Below are 16,763 nucleotides of genomic sequence, written 5' to 3' on the forward strand. Positions count from 1 at the left end.
GTGGGTTGGAGGCTTCTTGGAGAGCCTTGAGCCATAACAGCAGGGGAAATTAAAATTGGTGTCTTCTCCTGCTGTATGGCCCAGATATTCCTCTGCAGCCTGCCTCCCCCTGACTTCTGAAAGAGTAACTTAACAATTTAAATTCCCCATTGGTTGCATTTGTAATTATCCTGTGCAGAATCTCCTGAAGTAGCTCTCCTCCAGATTCTGTGTGGTGGCTGCCTTTCCTTTGCATTAATCATGGGAGCTCTTTTCCCTTTTGCCTGAGAGCAGCCGTGCCAATCGATCTGAAAATGGATGCACTGGAAAAGCAACACTGCAAGTTCAACACAAAGATTTTTAAGCTTATGGCTTCCACGGTCTGTGTCAATGTGTGACAGGAGAGAATTGTAAACTGAGAAAGAGTTCTCCTGTGAATTCAGTGCCCCCATTATCTCCTTCTCTATCCGAAGGGCTGAGGAAATCTTTTTTGTTAGCCAAGACAGCTTGGTGCTCCAGCTTAATTTTCATTGCATAATTTTAAATACAGATCGTGCCAACAGTGCTGCAATTAATGGATAGCCTAAAGACTTATTATTTCAAACTAATTGATATGTAAGAAAGTTTAAATAACATAAGTGATAAGAATTTTTTAGGAATAATTCTGTAACTAACTCAGAATAATCTTTTTACTGTTATTTAGAGTAGTAGATGACTTTATTATTCACTCACCATTGCTAAATCTAATATCTGTCTGTACTTCTCTAGTTGTAAATAGATTTCCACGAGATGGGGAAAAGATGACATTTTATAGTCCTTGTTCTAAAAGTTGTTTCTGCAAGTTAATAATCTCATTCATTTCCGATACCATAATTTGAAATAAATACTCCCTAAGTTCCAGATGAATTTCTGTTATCCCCAACAGAGATGTGTACTCTACACATTTTTAAAATAGGGCTCTAAAGCGAGAAATGTGTGTTTTTAAAGTACTCTTCTGCTTCTTCACATCACTTGATCACTTATGAAAGGTCTTTATTTTTCTAGTGGTTATTAAACTTATCTTCAACTAGATCATGATCAGAATTGGCATCAGAGAATACACTCTAAAGCTGTAAGACCTCTCAAGAACTTTTTAATGCTTTTGGAAGATGTCAAGTACCGAAATAATAATAAAACACTGATAGAGCACTAAAAAGATAAGTTCTTGTAATGGAAAGAGGTTCTGTTCTACTGCCAATGTTTTTTTCTTAAATAAGGTTTTGCATGGTGCAAAACTTTTCCAAGAGAGAAGCTACTGATAGTGATACCCATAAATGAAATCAGATTAAAAACAAAGTGGAGCTCATGGGGGATCATGATAGACATTTTGATGACATGCCTCTCTGTGGAAAAAAAAGCAAAGGGCTTAATGAAGTTCCATGAGATTCATCTCAGTTCAGGCTTGACCCTCTGATGAACTAAACTTCGATGAACTGTATTAACTTCAGAAGGAGAGAAGCCCGGGACCAGATCCAGCTCCCAGTGGAAAATCTCATGGTTCGTGTAGTGGGCTTGAGGCATGGGGGAGGCCCCAGTGTGACCTTCTCATGCATGAGCTCGGTGGGGACAGGAGGCACCAGAGGAATGCATTCTCTAGGTAGCTTTAAGTTGTGGTGTCCCTTACCCTCCTGTCTCTGCTGGCTTCTAGGGAATTAGTGTATCCCTTTTCCTGGCAACAGCAAGGTCTGGCCACAGAAGTCAATGGCAGTATCTTTAAGAGGTATGTTCAAGAGGACTTTCAGATGTCCGGCTGCTTGGCAAGATGGAAAGTGTTCCATGGCACAGACACACAGGCACTATTACACACATTTTCTCACAGTGGCTCACTGAACATATCCCACCACACCAGAGAAGAGGGTGTGAGGCTGCTTGGGCTGCAGCATGAGCAGGGTGGGAGTTCCTCACCCAGAATAAGCATTAGGAGGGAAAAACACCCTCAGCAGTTTCCTTTCCTCATGGAGCTCAGGTGCTGGACAGAAACCCAGATCAGGTTGTACACAAAGAGAGCAAGGTCTGGATGTGAGAAAGACATCTGCCCTTCTCTGTGTGAAGTTGTTACCTCTTGTCTGTTGGAGCAGGCTTGGATTTTAAGCAGCAACCTGGTCCCTTTTCCTAGACTCCTTTGTGCCTTGCAGTTTGCTTAAATTGAAAAAGAGAGTGATTTTCAGGTGAAAACCCTGAGCCACTGAAACACAACTTCTGCACCACTTATTTTGAGGCAGTTTATTCCCAGATCTCTGCTGGGTGAGGAGCAAGCCCTTCATGCCCTTTTGTGCCAGCAGTTCCTTCACTTGATCTGGTCAGTTTGCATCTGTACTTGTGTGGTTGTAGATCCAAACTGTAGGTCCAAACCCCATTAAAGCTAGTCACTGTGCTGTAGACTGACGTGAACTTTGGGTATGTGCTTTATCAGGCATGAGTTCAAGCTGCTCTGGGCAGCAGTGGGATGGGCTTTGTCCTGTTGGTCTGGCTTGATGAAATTACCTTATATGTCAATTTTTGCACTGTGGGATGCTTGCTGAACATCACTGAAATAAAGTTTTCTGCATGGGTCATTTAAACTTGATGGGTAATTAGAGAGTTGCCTAAGTTTGCAGCAGTCAGCGTTAATATGAACTTTGGAGAAAATGTTTAAATGAAAACAACTGAACTGAAATATTAATCCCTTGAACTTCATCATGAGGATGGCTCCATTAACCTCCCATTGCATAGTACTGCCTAATCCAGTAACAGCAATACAGACAACAAGAGGAGGGTTTTCTCCTTTAAAGCTCGTTGTAGTATCAGGAAGTAAAAACCTTCAGGCTGTTTTTAATTAGGTTGAACCTCTGGGCAGAGTCACTCTTACATTAAGCTCTAAAGTTTGTAATAGTTGCAGTTAAAATTCTACACTAACTTCGCTTCTCAAGTAAAAAAAACCAAGTGTGTTGTGTAATACAGCATGAAACAATGAGAAGTGTGGATATATGGATGAAGTCATGGTGGAAGTAGAGGGATAGGAAGATAATCACAGTATATAAACAGAGAGCAGCCATGAACTTACCAGACTCAGAGTCCCCAGCAGCAATGATACATCTCCATTTGATGGTCATTAGATAATAATGAACATATACATCAGCACATAAGTTTGAATTGGGTCCCAGCTTTTTGTCATTGTTAAACTCAGCCTCAAAACTTCCCTGACACTTGGAAGTACAAAGGCCAAAATACTAAGCCATCATTTCTGGAAGATGGAAAATGAGGGATAGCGGCTCTGTCTCTGCTGTTAAACGTCTGCCAGGTTCTGAATGGGTTTTTTTCATTAGCCTGGTATGTTAAAAAATAATGGGTCAGCCACTAAAGTGGCTCATTATTTGGGGAGAGTCAATGCAAAAGTCCCTGCAAATAGTAAAGAGGAAGCCAGGTTCATGTTGTTAATGAGTTAGGAAATATTTTGGAATAGCCTTCGTTGTTACAAGGGATTACAGAACTGCAACTACTTGAAAAGATTTTCAAAGAAACTTCTAAGGCTTTGATCTTTATTCAGAGTGCGCTTGCTTTCTAGTCTAAAAACATTCATTTTTAACAGGATATTAGGAGAAGGACTGGCTGCTCAGTAATTTTCCAAGCAGACTTTTCAGTGAGGCTCCATCCTGCAGAGGCTCTCTCGCATGGAGAGCTACAGTCACTGCAAGGTAAACTTCAGAGTGCAGCAGAGGCTTTATCAGTGTGATTATTTCTGAGCTAATGATGGCTTGCTTCTAAACCTCCGTGCAGCTCCCTGACAATTATCAGTGACATGGTAATTACAGTGAGTGTGTACCTTAAGAAAGGTGCTGTCTCAAGATGCACAGCCCTCAGTGTGTGTTTGGAGCTCTTACTACTCGAAACAGGCTCGAGAGTCAGGGCCGAGCAGGAAGGGCAGAGCAGGGTATGGCAGTGAAAGGAGGTGCCAGACTTAATCACAGGGTGAACTGTTCCTTTTCCTTTGAGGAGCACAGTGATGCCCCTGGAGAGAGACAGAGAAATAGATTATTTACTTCCTTTTCATTGTCGTACTGGAGGAGAAATCTCTGTGCTCAGAGGGAATTTTCTTAGATAATGATGGGACCTGTTAGAGATGTCCTGCCAAGAGTCAGACACAGGCAACGCTGTAATTATCTATTAGCAAGGTGGATATGAGAGACTGGGCAGTGCTTTGTTAAACTGAACCCAGAGTTCAGTTTAGGTGAGAATCCAAAAGCTCTGCTGGGGGTTCCACCACCTTCTTTTTCAGATCTGTACTTCAGCAGCTCCTGAGCCCTCACACAGGAGGCCTTAAGCACTTGAAACTTTCTTTTCTTGTCTCTCCTCTTTCAAAAATAACCAGAATCTCTCACTTTGAGGGACAACACCACTTTTAGGCAAAACACAATATATATTAAGTGGCCCTGCAGATTCCATGGCCCGTTGGGGACATCCTGCTCTGCTGCCGTGGTGCTGCACAGCTCCGAGTCCTGCGTTCTCTGATCCATACGGGGTTTGAAATATTTCTGGAATATATTGTTGCTGTTGTAACCTCAAGATGTCATTTGAAATGAGTTTCCAAGGGACTGTCATGACCTCTTGAGATGAGAATTACAGTACTGCTACTCTTGGAAGGCCTGTGCTGTTGGACAGTCAGCTGCCTGTTTACAGGCTGCCTTGGAGGCATCGTGGAAGTGGAAAAAAATCACTTGTTAGACAGTAATGGCTGCACTGATTTTTTCTGTTGTTTGTTTGTTTTGCAGTATCCAAAATATGGTCAGCACTTTAGGAAAGGACCAGTTAAGAAGCTCTCTTTGAGCTCTGTCACTCCAGCTATTTACCCTGGATCCACCCCAATAAACTAAGGGCAGTATCTGCTGATAGATGAGACTTCAGGGGAATTTCTCTAGATTTATTGCATTGAAACTGAGGAGATTCTCCTTTGCTTACAGTGAAGATAACTTACTCTAGTGATGATGAAAAAGAACAGAATCTCAGAATCTAGCCTTAAAACGCCCATAGAAAGGGGATTTTTTTCCTGTTCATTCTAGCTCAAATTATTTTTATTCATATGCATCATGAGGTGCACAGGTCACACATTTATGGAATCACCTAAGAGCCACTTGACAGCTTAAGAAAGCATTTTATCCAAAAAAGCAAACTGTTTCATGAAATAATCATCAGAACAAGGAGTAATTCCAAGTATGCAGCTTACAAGGCACAGAGCAGGGCTTTGCATGAGAATAAACGGCCGTACTTTTGAAGAAACGGGAAACAAGAGTTACTGTGAAGAAAATCCTCCCACAGAATTCAGTACAAGCTATTTCTTCAAATAATTTCTTTAAAGAAATTGCAAGAGATCTGAAATTGCTGCTAATAATACAATTGCCAGAAGGAAAAGATCACCGGTTTAGGCTTTCGCTGTAAGGACCTTCTCTAATTTCAGCAGATATACTGAACTGGTGTATGTGTGTTTTGTATGTGTATAACCTGGGCAGCACTGATGGGCATCTCACCACCCAAACATTTATTTTGAATCAGTTATTGGAACAAATGTTGGTTTTCTATACAGAAGGTAGATATGAGTTGCCTTATGAGAGTGTTAAAATCCAGGAGCCCGGGTCCCAGGTTTCCTCGCGGTCCCATTGGTTTAATTGAGGTTGCAGTTAATAAAGGCGGAGACACAGATTGATGGAGGCCCCAAGGTTACAGTCTAGTGCCTTGAGACAGCAGATATTAACGGGACTCATTTATGTGGGGACTTGTTGTACCCTCGGGGAGGCAGAGCAAATCACCTTTGCTTTAATAGGAAGAGACACTGAGCTGAAACATGGCAGATAAGGGAGGCAGTGGGAGGGGGAGTGTCTGTACAAGGGGAGATAACACAGGATGTGTTATCCACTCCGTGGCTTGTGATGCACTTCAGGTGACTGCTGGTGATTTTTTCCAAGGAGAGTGTCTGGACTCTGCAGCCTGTTGGCATGGGAAGGCAGAGGGGCAAAAGCAGATCAGTCAAAACCGTGGCTGAGCCAGCATCCCTGGTCTCAGGAAAACAGCACGGAGACTTTGTGGGGCGGAGAGATCGGCCTGATGGGTTTGACCTTGTGGGAAGGGCTAGGGGAGCATCACCTTCAGGTGGGGAGGCAGAGAAGGAGTCTGGGAATTGGTGTGCCTCGTGCCTCTCATGGTCTGGAAAGTAACCATTGTTGGAAAATGCAGAGATGTCCTTGTCTGAGGACAGGAGTCATTAACCGGAGCTTTCCAGTCAGCATGAAGACATTTCCTGCTGTTGTTTACCTGGTGCCCATGCTGTTCCTCATGCCACCTCAGATACCAAGTGCCCTTAGGCTCTCCTTAATGATTCCACACTCCCACATCTCCTGAGATAAAACCTTGTCTGCCTGAATACAGGGTTAGCAATGTTGTCCCAAAGCTTTGTTAAGCCCAAACGTTAACATGGTGGCAGGTTCCTTTATGCACTTGCTTGATGTCACTGGGAGAAAAAAAGGAGCATTTAGGTGCCCTCGGCACATGCAGAATTAACTCCTTTCCCAGGCCTGGCCAAACAGCCTCCCGAGGACCTGCTGTTCCCAGCTGCTGTCTTAGGGCCATTCTGACAGAGGGCAGAGATGGGCATGCCAGTTGTGGCAAGGTCCTGCAGGGAGTCCTGGGTCCCCTCAAGCCCCACATTCTCTCCTGAAGTCCCCGTCTCCAGCCAAGTGCTGCAGAGGAACTGTGGCCTTGAGGCATGAGGACATCTGAGCAGTGGTTACTCCTTTGCCTTCCCAGCACAAATCTGCTTAGTGGAGGGAATAACATGGTCCTTAATAAGGAACTCCTACTGTTTCCAATTAAACAAAAATTGCTGCCTATAAATCACTTGATCCCTGAGCTCTGTTCCTCAATTTCACTCTCCCTGTTACTGAGCCTCCATCTGCTTTTAACAGTTCTTGCTACTCATATGTCTTTTAATGCTGTATCCCTCCAGAATGGCTTTCTAATTAAGTAAGCTCTGAAAATGAAAAGCAGAAGAACAGCAGCCTTTTTACTCTGTACCCTTAATCTGGGAGTCCTCTATGTGCTATTTTGGAAGCTAAATTGAGGTCGCTGACATTATGCATATTTGTTGTCTGATGCAGGCTTAAAAGCCCCAAATCCTCTATTTAAAATTATCTTTAGGCACATGGGTCAAATATTTGCAGGAAGAAAAATAAGTATTTGTAGCTTTACTAGATTTAGAGAAGGAGGGGAGGAGTGAGAAAGGGGCCCCAATCCCAGCCCAGTGTTGCTGTTGCAATGTGGATTCACTGCCCACTGAAAATATCAGTGTTGCTGGTGTTAACAAAATAAACATTTCCAATGACACGTGATAAGGAAAACGGGAGCTTTGCTAACCAGAAATTCCCTGGAGAGGTCGCAGCCCCCCTTTTGTTACAAATGGTGTAGTGACCAGTTACTGCCTCTTGTCAAAATACATTCTGCTGAAAGTGCACAGAGGAAATGAAGCAGTTGAATTTCTCATCAGGAAAACAAAAAGAACAGGCACTGTCTATGTGGAATTAAATAATATCCTGCATGTGGGTAGTGCCAGAGTAATTATAGATACAAACGAGTATCACATTTCAACTGGTGAATAAATGCAACAATCAAATACCAAAAAGAGTAATTTTTTATATATTCTGCTGTGCTCTGCCCCAAGGGGAAATAGCACAACTTTAAAATGTCTCACATTTGAAATCTTAACTCAAAAATAGTGCAAAAAGCTTGAGAATAAAGAGTTTGCTGTTGGAAATGTCAGAGATTGTTGGAGATACTGAACTATTTAGTCCTCAGAGTCTATTTTTACCTAAATTGTTGAGCCAGGATATTTGAATAATTTTCCATTCATAATTCACTGCATCATTCAGGGAAAGAAAGTGATCAGGAAAACAAAATAAGATAAATTTAAAAGGAGATCTAACAGAAACACAAAACTCAAAAAGCTGCCCTTAGAGAAAATCTCCCAGCAGAATGGAAAAATCTGAGACTTAAAAAAGTGACTGATTTGGAGTCATATCAAATTTTTGCAGTGGGAGAACTTCATCAAAACAAATAGGGCCATAATTAATGTTTTTGATTCAACAAAACTGTATTTTGGTGGGTTTTTTTCACCAAAATGCGTAACCAGTTGTATTTCGTATATAACTTTCTCAAAACATCTTTGGCTGAAGATTAATTCTCGGGATGCTTTTTAAGTAGTGACCCTTACATTATTTTTGAGTTGCAAATATATTTTTAAAAACCCATGTGAGCTGGAATGAGTCCCAGTGCGGGTGGAAGTGGGTTGGTTTTGCATCAGATAAGATGTTACAGCAGGAGAAGGATGCTACGAGGCCACAGGCCAAGCATGCGGTGTCCCAAGCTGTGTGGGGACGGAAGAGAGGGAGAACTGTTTGGAAAGGCCTTGGATTGGTGACTTCCAAAAGGCCACTCTCAGGGTACAACGGGAAGGAACAGCAGTGCTCACAGTAAGGACTTCAAAGGTGTTGCAGGAAGGGAGACGGGCTGGACGTGTTTCCCCCCAGTTTCCCTTTCCCTTGGGCTGCCGGAGTGCGGGGAGGAGGTGAGGGGGAGGCGGGGCTGTGTGGGCCAGCGGCGTGTCCACCTCTTGCCTTGAAGCCCTCCTGGTCGCTTGTGCTGGCAGCCCGCCGCGTTTGCCACGTGACCGCTTTACTTCGGTTCTTGGTAGAAACAGAAGTTCATTGGATCACATTGTAAGCATGCGAGAGTTTACAGGGGCTTGCTCAGGAGTGTCTAAACCCACAACCTCTGCTGCTGTAATCCTTTATTGATCACAGTCTGCTTTTAGTGCTATTCATGCTGTTCATTTGGTAGTTCTGATAATAACAGCTAGGTATAAATATAAATGTAAACAGTTTTAATAATACCATCTGTTTTCTTTTCTGAGTGTGTTTTCTTTGCTTTAAGCTGAACAACCATAATAATTTTCCCCTCCCACATTCCAAGGAAGGACTGCAAGGCCTTTCCCTGACTGATGACCCTTTTTGGAAAGCAGCTGTAGCTGAGGATGCCGAAGAGCCCTTTGAATTGGGAGGGAACATGAGTCCATGAGCTGGGCAGCTGGCTGGCCACCAGGAGCCCTGCTCACTTGTAAAGCCCTGCTCATGTCCTGCCCCTCGGCTCAGGGCTGTGTTGGCTGTACTCGAGGTGCAGATGGTGGTGTTTGTCCAGGGCAGTTTTTGTGCAAAGCTGATGTGAGCATCAGCTGGCATTTTTTAACTTGTGCTGTCGGGTAAAAAATTACAGGGCAGGTAGATGGAAGCACACATTCAAGAGCTTCTGGCCACAGCCATCAAGAGTGACTGACACATTCATCTGTCCCCAAGGACCTCACTGCCTGTCACTAAAGTAGATGGGGGTGAGATCTATCTGAACAAGAAATAGTGTCCAACTGTGGGACACTAAAGCTACATGGAGGTGACATTCATGTTGTTTTTGCTGTGGGTTAGAGAGAGGACAGAGGATCTATAAGAGGGCAGGTAGTGAGATAACAGAAGGGAGAAGGCTGTTACATGTTAATGAGGACAGTGGTCCAGATAACAATCTGCCCGTCTAATCATCGGTCTCATTCCCCCCCCTTGTGTGACTCCAAAATCCTAACGGCAAGTGTAGGTCACCTTGAGTAGCTAGAGAGCAGAGGAATTGGGGTAGGTGGACTTGTGATGGGAAGCAACCCAAGAGGACAGGAAACTGAGTGGGAAGGCCACCCTGGGGTGGAGTCTGGTGAGGAGCTGGTTGGGCAGAGAGGTTTTTACTTTCACACTAACGTGGCACCTTGTCTTGCCATCAGCAAGCCACATGAGAGATGTGTGTGGCTACTGCTGCTGCTGGGAGGGCAGCTTTCCATTCACTGCCATGAACTGTAATGTCCCTGTAAAGCCACAGAATAAATAGGATACTGAGGCTTTTAAAAGAAAAACAGCTGGATTTTTTAGGCCAGCTGGTTTTAAGCAGGCAACCTGTTTCTTTAACCTTGTGTGGTAGTTTGGGGGTCAGGGAATGGATGGGATCTGAGGGGCTTGTCAGACGCTGAGCAAGGGGAAGAACTGACAGTGCCTTTGGAATCGAAAAGAAAACTAATTTTTACACACTGATGCAGTTTTAATCAACCCTCCTTGTCTGCTGTCTGCTCCTGCTCAACTAACTTCAACCTTCTCGTGATTAGATATCTATACAGACTGACTGTGGAGACAGAAAGGTAGCTCCAGATTCATGTCATTTCTATAAAATGCTCGATTTAGGGGGGATTAGCCACTGGAGGTGCTTTAGGAGGAGAGTATTAGACACAATTGTTATCTAACAACATGCTTATGGTTGCATTGGGTTCAGATAACGTTCAGTTTCTGAGGGATTTCAAGTATTTCTTTTGCTCTTAAACCTAATTAAGCAAATCGAGATTCTGAAGGAAGTTGAGAGCCATGAGACTTTTCCCTGACTTACATTACACGGCTTCTTCTATACCTGAGGTGTCCAAAATTCACAAATTCAGTAATGCTATGTACTACAACAAGGTGGGGGAAATGCAGCAGCTGATCTCTGGCTTGGACACTGGTGTTTTTTAAGCAGTGCAGGTATTTAGCCATGAACTGTAACCCCAAGCACGACTGCACCATGAAAGAAGAAGACCTGTTGCCTAGAATTGAATCTTTGGGTTTGCAGTATGACCTATGTGAGTGCCGTGCTGCCGACACTCCAGCCAGTGCGGATGTGATCTCTCAGGAGTGAGGAGCTCCCTGGGCAGCAGGAGTGGAGTCCTGGGGCTGTGGTGAGCAGGGCAGTGAGGGATGATCAGCATCATTTTTCAGTTTCCTCCACCAGCCACCCTATGGCACTGTTCCTCTGATGATGCCTGTACTTGTGGAAGTGTTTGCAAAATGGAGACAAAAGGACGATCCCTTTAGGAATTTGTGTCTAGACATAAAGCCAGGACTCAAAGGGGTTCAGGAAAAGAAGAAGGGTGTTATGATAATGATTAACTACCACAGTGACAGTGATGTATTTCTAGTTGATAGAAATACAGATTTAGAGGCAGGGTGTGTTTTAGTGGAACCATTTGTGCCTCAGACCTGGTTTTTATCTGAGGTAGGAAACCAAGGCCAGGACATCAGGAAAACTGCCAGAAAGAAGGCAGGAAAAGAGCTTTAGCAGGGAAACCAAAAGGAAAAAGACAGATCTTAGATCTTGAGTAAGAAAAGCTGCAGAATTTGTCTAATTAAGGAATGTAGAACTAGACCGGGTGAGCTAAGGACATTGATTTGCACATCAGGAGAAAGGAGAAGAGGCCTCACAAAAATAAAGTCAGAGATGCAGGATGAAAACCAGGACAGAAGCATGGGGAATGGGATTGGCAGGGCTCAGAGGGAGGGGTACTGATAAAGTCACATGGTGTGTGTGGACAGGTCAAGGATGGTAAGACTAGGATAGGACCTAATGTTCAAGTGAGAATTTGTGTTGCCTGTTGAGAGCTGTTGCAGTGGGGTGAAGGAGACCTGAAACTGCATAGGATAGACTCAGGCCTAGAGCTGAAGGATCAGAATTCCTAGCACCTTTATCCTGGAAATCCTGGAAAAATACATAGCTGAGAACACAACTGCCTAAGAAACTATTGCAAAACTGCTGCAGCTACAGTTAGCAGAACCTGACTCCCTCTTTTTAAGAAGGTGGGTAGATGGATGGATGAACGGACAGACGGAGCGGGTCTGGCTTTGGAACTCACCCTTTTTGCTTCCTGCTGCCCTCATACTGGTCATGATGAAAAAATTGGCTTTGTCTTCAGTTGAAACTTTCATACACATTAATGTTTTTTAAATAATGGATCGTGCAGATCCTAATATGGGCACTAAAAACAAAGGCTGTACAAATAAATACTGGGAAAGGACCCACTGCTTCCTGAAGACTGATAGCCAGATTTCTTTCTGCATGCCTTTTGCATCCTGTTGATGATATGACACTTTTTCCCCAGTAATGTCCAAGACACGTTCTGCATTAATCCGATAATGTAACTTTCCATGATCTAGCCCTAAGAAATGCAATTTAACTTGTTTTCCCTCCCTCTCTGACTCCCTTTGACAACTGACTTTTTCCTAATGGTTTCTCCAACCCAAGAAATCTGGCAAAAGTTGTTTTATTGTTCTCAGAGCAATGTTTGTGGTGTGTTTGATGTGTGATTAACTACCTGAAGCTCAGTGAAGGCCTTGCTCTTTCAAAGGCTTATCCGTGATCCATACTACACCTGAATGGGGTCTTGTCAAAGCCAGTGGGAGTATGGACACCAGTACGGTAAAATCCACATGTATCCGAAGGATTTGGGTACCCAAGGATGGTACCCAAAACCAGCCTTATGACTGCACGTTCCTTCAGCTTTGCAATGACTGCATGGAAATTAATAGGCACTTTGGATGCGTGGTGCCAATATGGGAAAGAAGGGAATACATTCTTGAATTGTGCAGAAATGCCTTGTGATTCCCCTCCTGCCTGGTGTGGTACTTTCCCCATCCTATAGCGCTGGTCACATTAGATACACCTGAAGACAGCTTTGTCTCTTTTGTTGTAGTTGCAGGTGGAACTTGATCAGGAATATCAAGACAAATTCAAAAGACTGCCTTTGGAAATTCTGGAGTTCGTACAGGAAGCCATGAAAGGGAAAATCAGTGAAGATGGAGACCACAGTTCTGCCCCCTCTTCCCTGGCATCTGACAGTGGAAAATCAAATCATAAACCTCCACAAAGTGAAGAGGAATTGGAAGAAGATAATCAAGAAAAAGTGTTTGATACTACTTTTTAACTGCCCAAGAAACAATCAGTGCGCCAGGGCGCACCATTCCCAACTGCCCATCTCTGCTCTCCCGGGGTCAGCTGCCACCGGAGCGCTTCGGGAGGCAGGAGGAATCTGCATTCAAGTGCACATTTCCCCAAAGGAGCATTTTATAAAAAGTATTCTGCAAAGGTCTTCATTCTCATTCTTCATCTGATTATTATTCTAAAGCTTAGTGCAGTTGTAATGGGAAAATTAATACCTTACCCTCCCTCTTCTCTTTATTTTTCTTTTTTTGGTTTATTTGGTTTGGTTTGGTTTGGTTTGGTTTTTTTTTTGGTTTGGTTTGGTTTGGGTTTTTTATTGCCAATTTACAATGAGTAATTTTCTGGCCATGTTCACTGTTAAGAATGTTTAATGAAGACCAGTGTATTGTACAGAGACAAATGTGTGCAGATTCCCTTTTGGAGTGCCAGTGCAAAGTGCTCCAAACTTATAGAGATCCTGGCGAATATTACCACAGTACTTACTCATATTTTGTTTCCTTCTTTATAACTGCACCTTGACAGCTGTACCATCCTTTTACATTTGCACTGAAACATTGGATCCTTTTTAGCTCTGCAAGCACTGGTGGCTTGCTGTCTTGAAATTATGTTTATCACATGGAGAGACATATATTTGCTGCTGAAACTTCTTGGAACTGTGGGGACGAGAGGAAAACGGAGCGAAGAATCCGCGTGGAGGTTGTCGGTGTCTGTGTACGTCTGTGTCTGTTACGCCATGTGAGTGCATATATGTTTGTATATATATATATAGCTATATGTGCACACACATCTGTCCATATACACACACAGCATGTTTCTATTTGAAGTTGATGTGGTCTCTTGGCCAAATGGAATGTTTCAGGGATCCGTGAGTAGAGAGAATCTTTCTGAGAGCTAACATCTGGGTTTTACTGCTATAGAATAATCATGGAATCATAGAATTCTTTTTGTGGTGTTAGTGTTGTAAATCAAAGTAGTTTTAGAATATAAATTTGATATATATTTTGCAGACTCGAAAGTATTGATTTTAAGTATCATATTTTAATCTTACTGAATTTGATAGGATTATAAAATGTTTAGGACTACAGTATTTGAAATCTAACAGAATCTTCCATTATTTTTAAGACTGATGTTCAGTTTTACTAAGGTCTAAAATTTAAAAGCAAAGTATAAAAACCTGACCACTGTTATTTAAAAATGTATATGAATCTGTTTAACTGACTTGTTAAAGTAAGAACAATCAAAGTTAGTGTACTGTATGATATGCATGAGAGAAGTAACAGCACATTCTGAGAAATTTCTATCAGACGACAGAGAGACGTTGTGAAAGTCAGGATATTTGAAAAGGTAAAGACATGCTGTTCTCTGGATTCCCATCCCAACAGAAACAGGAGTTAGGAAACATCTCAGATTCGGATTCGTACTGGGGCCAGTGCAGGATCCTTCCCTCGGCCGTTGGTGGAGGTGCCTTAGGGCAAAGGAGAAACCAGCTCAGGAGCCCCAGATTGGCCTCAAGACACTTGATCCTGCAAAGTTGTGTTTTCCTGCACCGCTGGGCTCAGGAGCTGGGCTGGGAGTAACATTCACATTCACATTTGCAAGATCGGGGCCTTACTTAGCATTAAACAGCAATCGGAGAAAGCAATCACTTAAGAGGGAGGCATCTTAACACATCGTTAACAGTTACCTTATTTCCATTCCCTCAGGATTTTAGTACTTAAAGTAACTTATTTTATTTAAATTTAAGCAATAAAATACAAACCAAGGTTAAGTTTTCAGTTAAATAATGGTGTATATATATAAGTTCAAATCTTGGAAAACAAGCAGTATTTTGATGTTTCCTTTTTAAACTTAGAGCAGAAAGAAAGAAAAATTGCACACTGTTTGGAGATCATATTTTGAATTAAACTGTTCTAGTTTATGATGATGAAATCAGTGCACATGAAATTCAAAAATCTGACTTTCATCTTAACGCTAGGAAAGGTGACTCCTCTGCTAATCCTAGTTTTGCACTTTGAAATCAATCACTCATTGAAAATGTAGAGTCGAGATTTAATGCTGCATTTTATAAAGTTAAAATGACGTATTGTCTAAATTATTACGAGAATAAACTGATAGCAGTGTTCATGCTAAAACTGAAACTATTGCATTATAGAAACCGTTGTACAGTGCAGTCTTTTTGGTAAAATCGTGGCTCCTCTGAATCTCAGTGTGACGTTCCCGTGGACTTCAGGGGAGCCAGGACTTCGCCACAGTCTTCAAAGAAACTTGGGCAAATAAATACTAATTAACCTTTTATTTATATTTAATAAGAAATAAATATACTGGTTGGGTTAAATATACTATCAGCTGTAGTCATTTTACAGTACGTTTGTATTTGACCATTTCCTGTCCTCACATTTTTTTATATCTGTACAGTGCCACTTTCTGCAGGTGTAAGGTAGTGTGTAACCCTGTACATCTTGCATCGTTCAAACTATTTCAGTGAAACCGTTATCATTTAATATTGATATTACTTGAACTAGAGTAAGATAATGAAAAAAGGGTCTTTATGATGTGCAAGTCTTGTGCCTTTTATGTATTTGCCTTGTTCCGTGTTGAATGTGTGGAAATGCTGTATTGTGGACTTTCTGCTGTATAGAATAGAGCTGTCTATATTAAACTAGGTTGTGCACTTCAGATATCTTTACACTACTGAAAATAGCTTGGTTTTGGCAGTATAAGCAGAATTTTAAAAATTCTAATGAAGGCCAGACATTTTAGATTTAACATGTTCATAATTATGTTAATTAATGCTCATGTATTAGCTAAACATTCACTGACAGATTACTAAAGGGACATCATTGCTTGCCTTTCTTTGAAATCAGTGTTGCTCTTGTACATTGTATTAATAGTGTCTGTGATTGATTAGTCCTTGATGATTTGCTTTCAGAGTAGGATGAAATATTCCAGTTAACATGTACATATTTTTTCGGTTCCTCAATCTATGATTGTTTCAGAGGCATAATTCACATTTTTGTAAAAATTCTATGCAATTTTGTGGCATGATGTTTCTTCCACTTGTAATTTTATGTGCTTACATTACAGATCCAAAGGACAAATAAAAATTTCTTAACACAAGACCAGTTTTCTCTGTTCATTGACTCGAAAACCTCAGTTGACTCGGGAGACCTTACCCTGACCCCTTCGCTGACGGGAGGGGCAGTGCCGGGAGAAGGCAGGGAAATTTCCCTGCAGGCTTTTGTGTTCACACCAAGAACAAGAAATGGCACATGCCTGTGCTTCCAGCCCCTGCCCCTCCCAGAGGCACAGTGTGCATTTGCTGGTGCTCTGAAACAATGGGAAACAAAAAGCAGCGTGCAGGAGCCAACGAACTGGTAGGAAAATGTGTTGGTTTACAGGAAGGCTTTTGCAGAAGAGCTGGGAAGTGATTTCCAGCCATACCAGTAAACTGCCTCGACAAATTACAGCACCTTCACTTCTGTTCCACTGCCCCAGCTGTTTCACTCATCATCTGTTCAATTATATATGTGCTGTGAAATGTACCTTTGCAGGGCCTTCCACAGAGAGCACTGAAAAATAAACCTATTCCTTTGGCTTTTGACTTGCCTTCCCCTATTGAATTTACAATGTACAAAATTATCTCTGGGAGAAGAGATAAGCAGGTATATTAATCCACTGTACTGAGGGATATACCTGTTAAAAGAAATAGTATCCGAAGCAGCTGGAGTCAAATCACCCACTAGAAGGGAAACGGGGTCTGACACACGGGATGAGGGCAGGCAAGGAAGGGAGGAACAGAGCTGAAAGCAGAGCCATGAGTCTGACAGACTGCAGTAAGACTGGGATGGAAATGGAGAAGTGGGGGGAATAAAAAAAAAATTGATACATTTCCTTCCCCA

At 42.4% G+C, this 16,763-nt stretch overlaps 1 protein-coding gene across 4 annotated transcripts in view; it reads left to right on the forward strand.

Annotated features, from left to right (window-relative positions):
* The window catches only part of PLCB1 (phospholipase C beta 1), a 341,984-nt gene extending 326,013 nt beyond the window's left edge, over nucleotides 1–15,971 (forward strand). For 2 of the 4 annotated variants that reach the window (XM_082302895.1, XM_082302896.1), the window contains one exon: nucleotides 12,617–15,971. In XM_082302895.1, the coding sequence (XP_082159021.1) occupies nucleotides 12,617–12,847 (231 nt within the window). In that variant the 3' untranslated portion in view covers nucleotides 12,848–15,971. The remainder of the gene's footprint in view (nucleotides 1–12,616) is intronic. The other 2 variants (XM_082302897.1, XM_082302898.1) reach the window with 2 other exon arrangements.
* The last annotated feature ends 792 nt before the right edge of the window (nucleotides 15,972–16,763 follow it).

Source organism: Coloeus monedula, assembly GCF_965178545.1.
Source record: "Coloeus monedula genome assembly, chromosome: 2".
Lineage (NCBI taxonomy): Eukaryota > Metazoa > Chordata > Aves > Passeriformes > Corvidae > Coloeus > Coloeus monedula.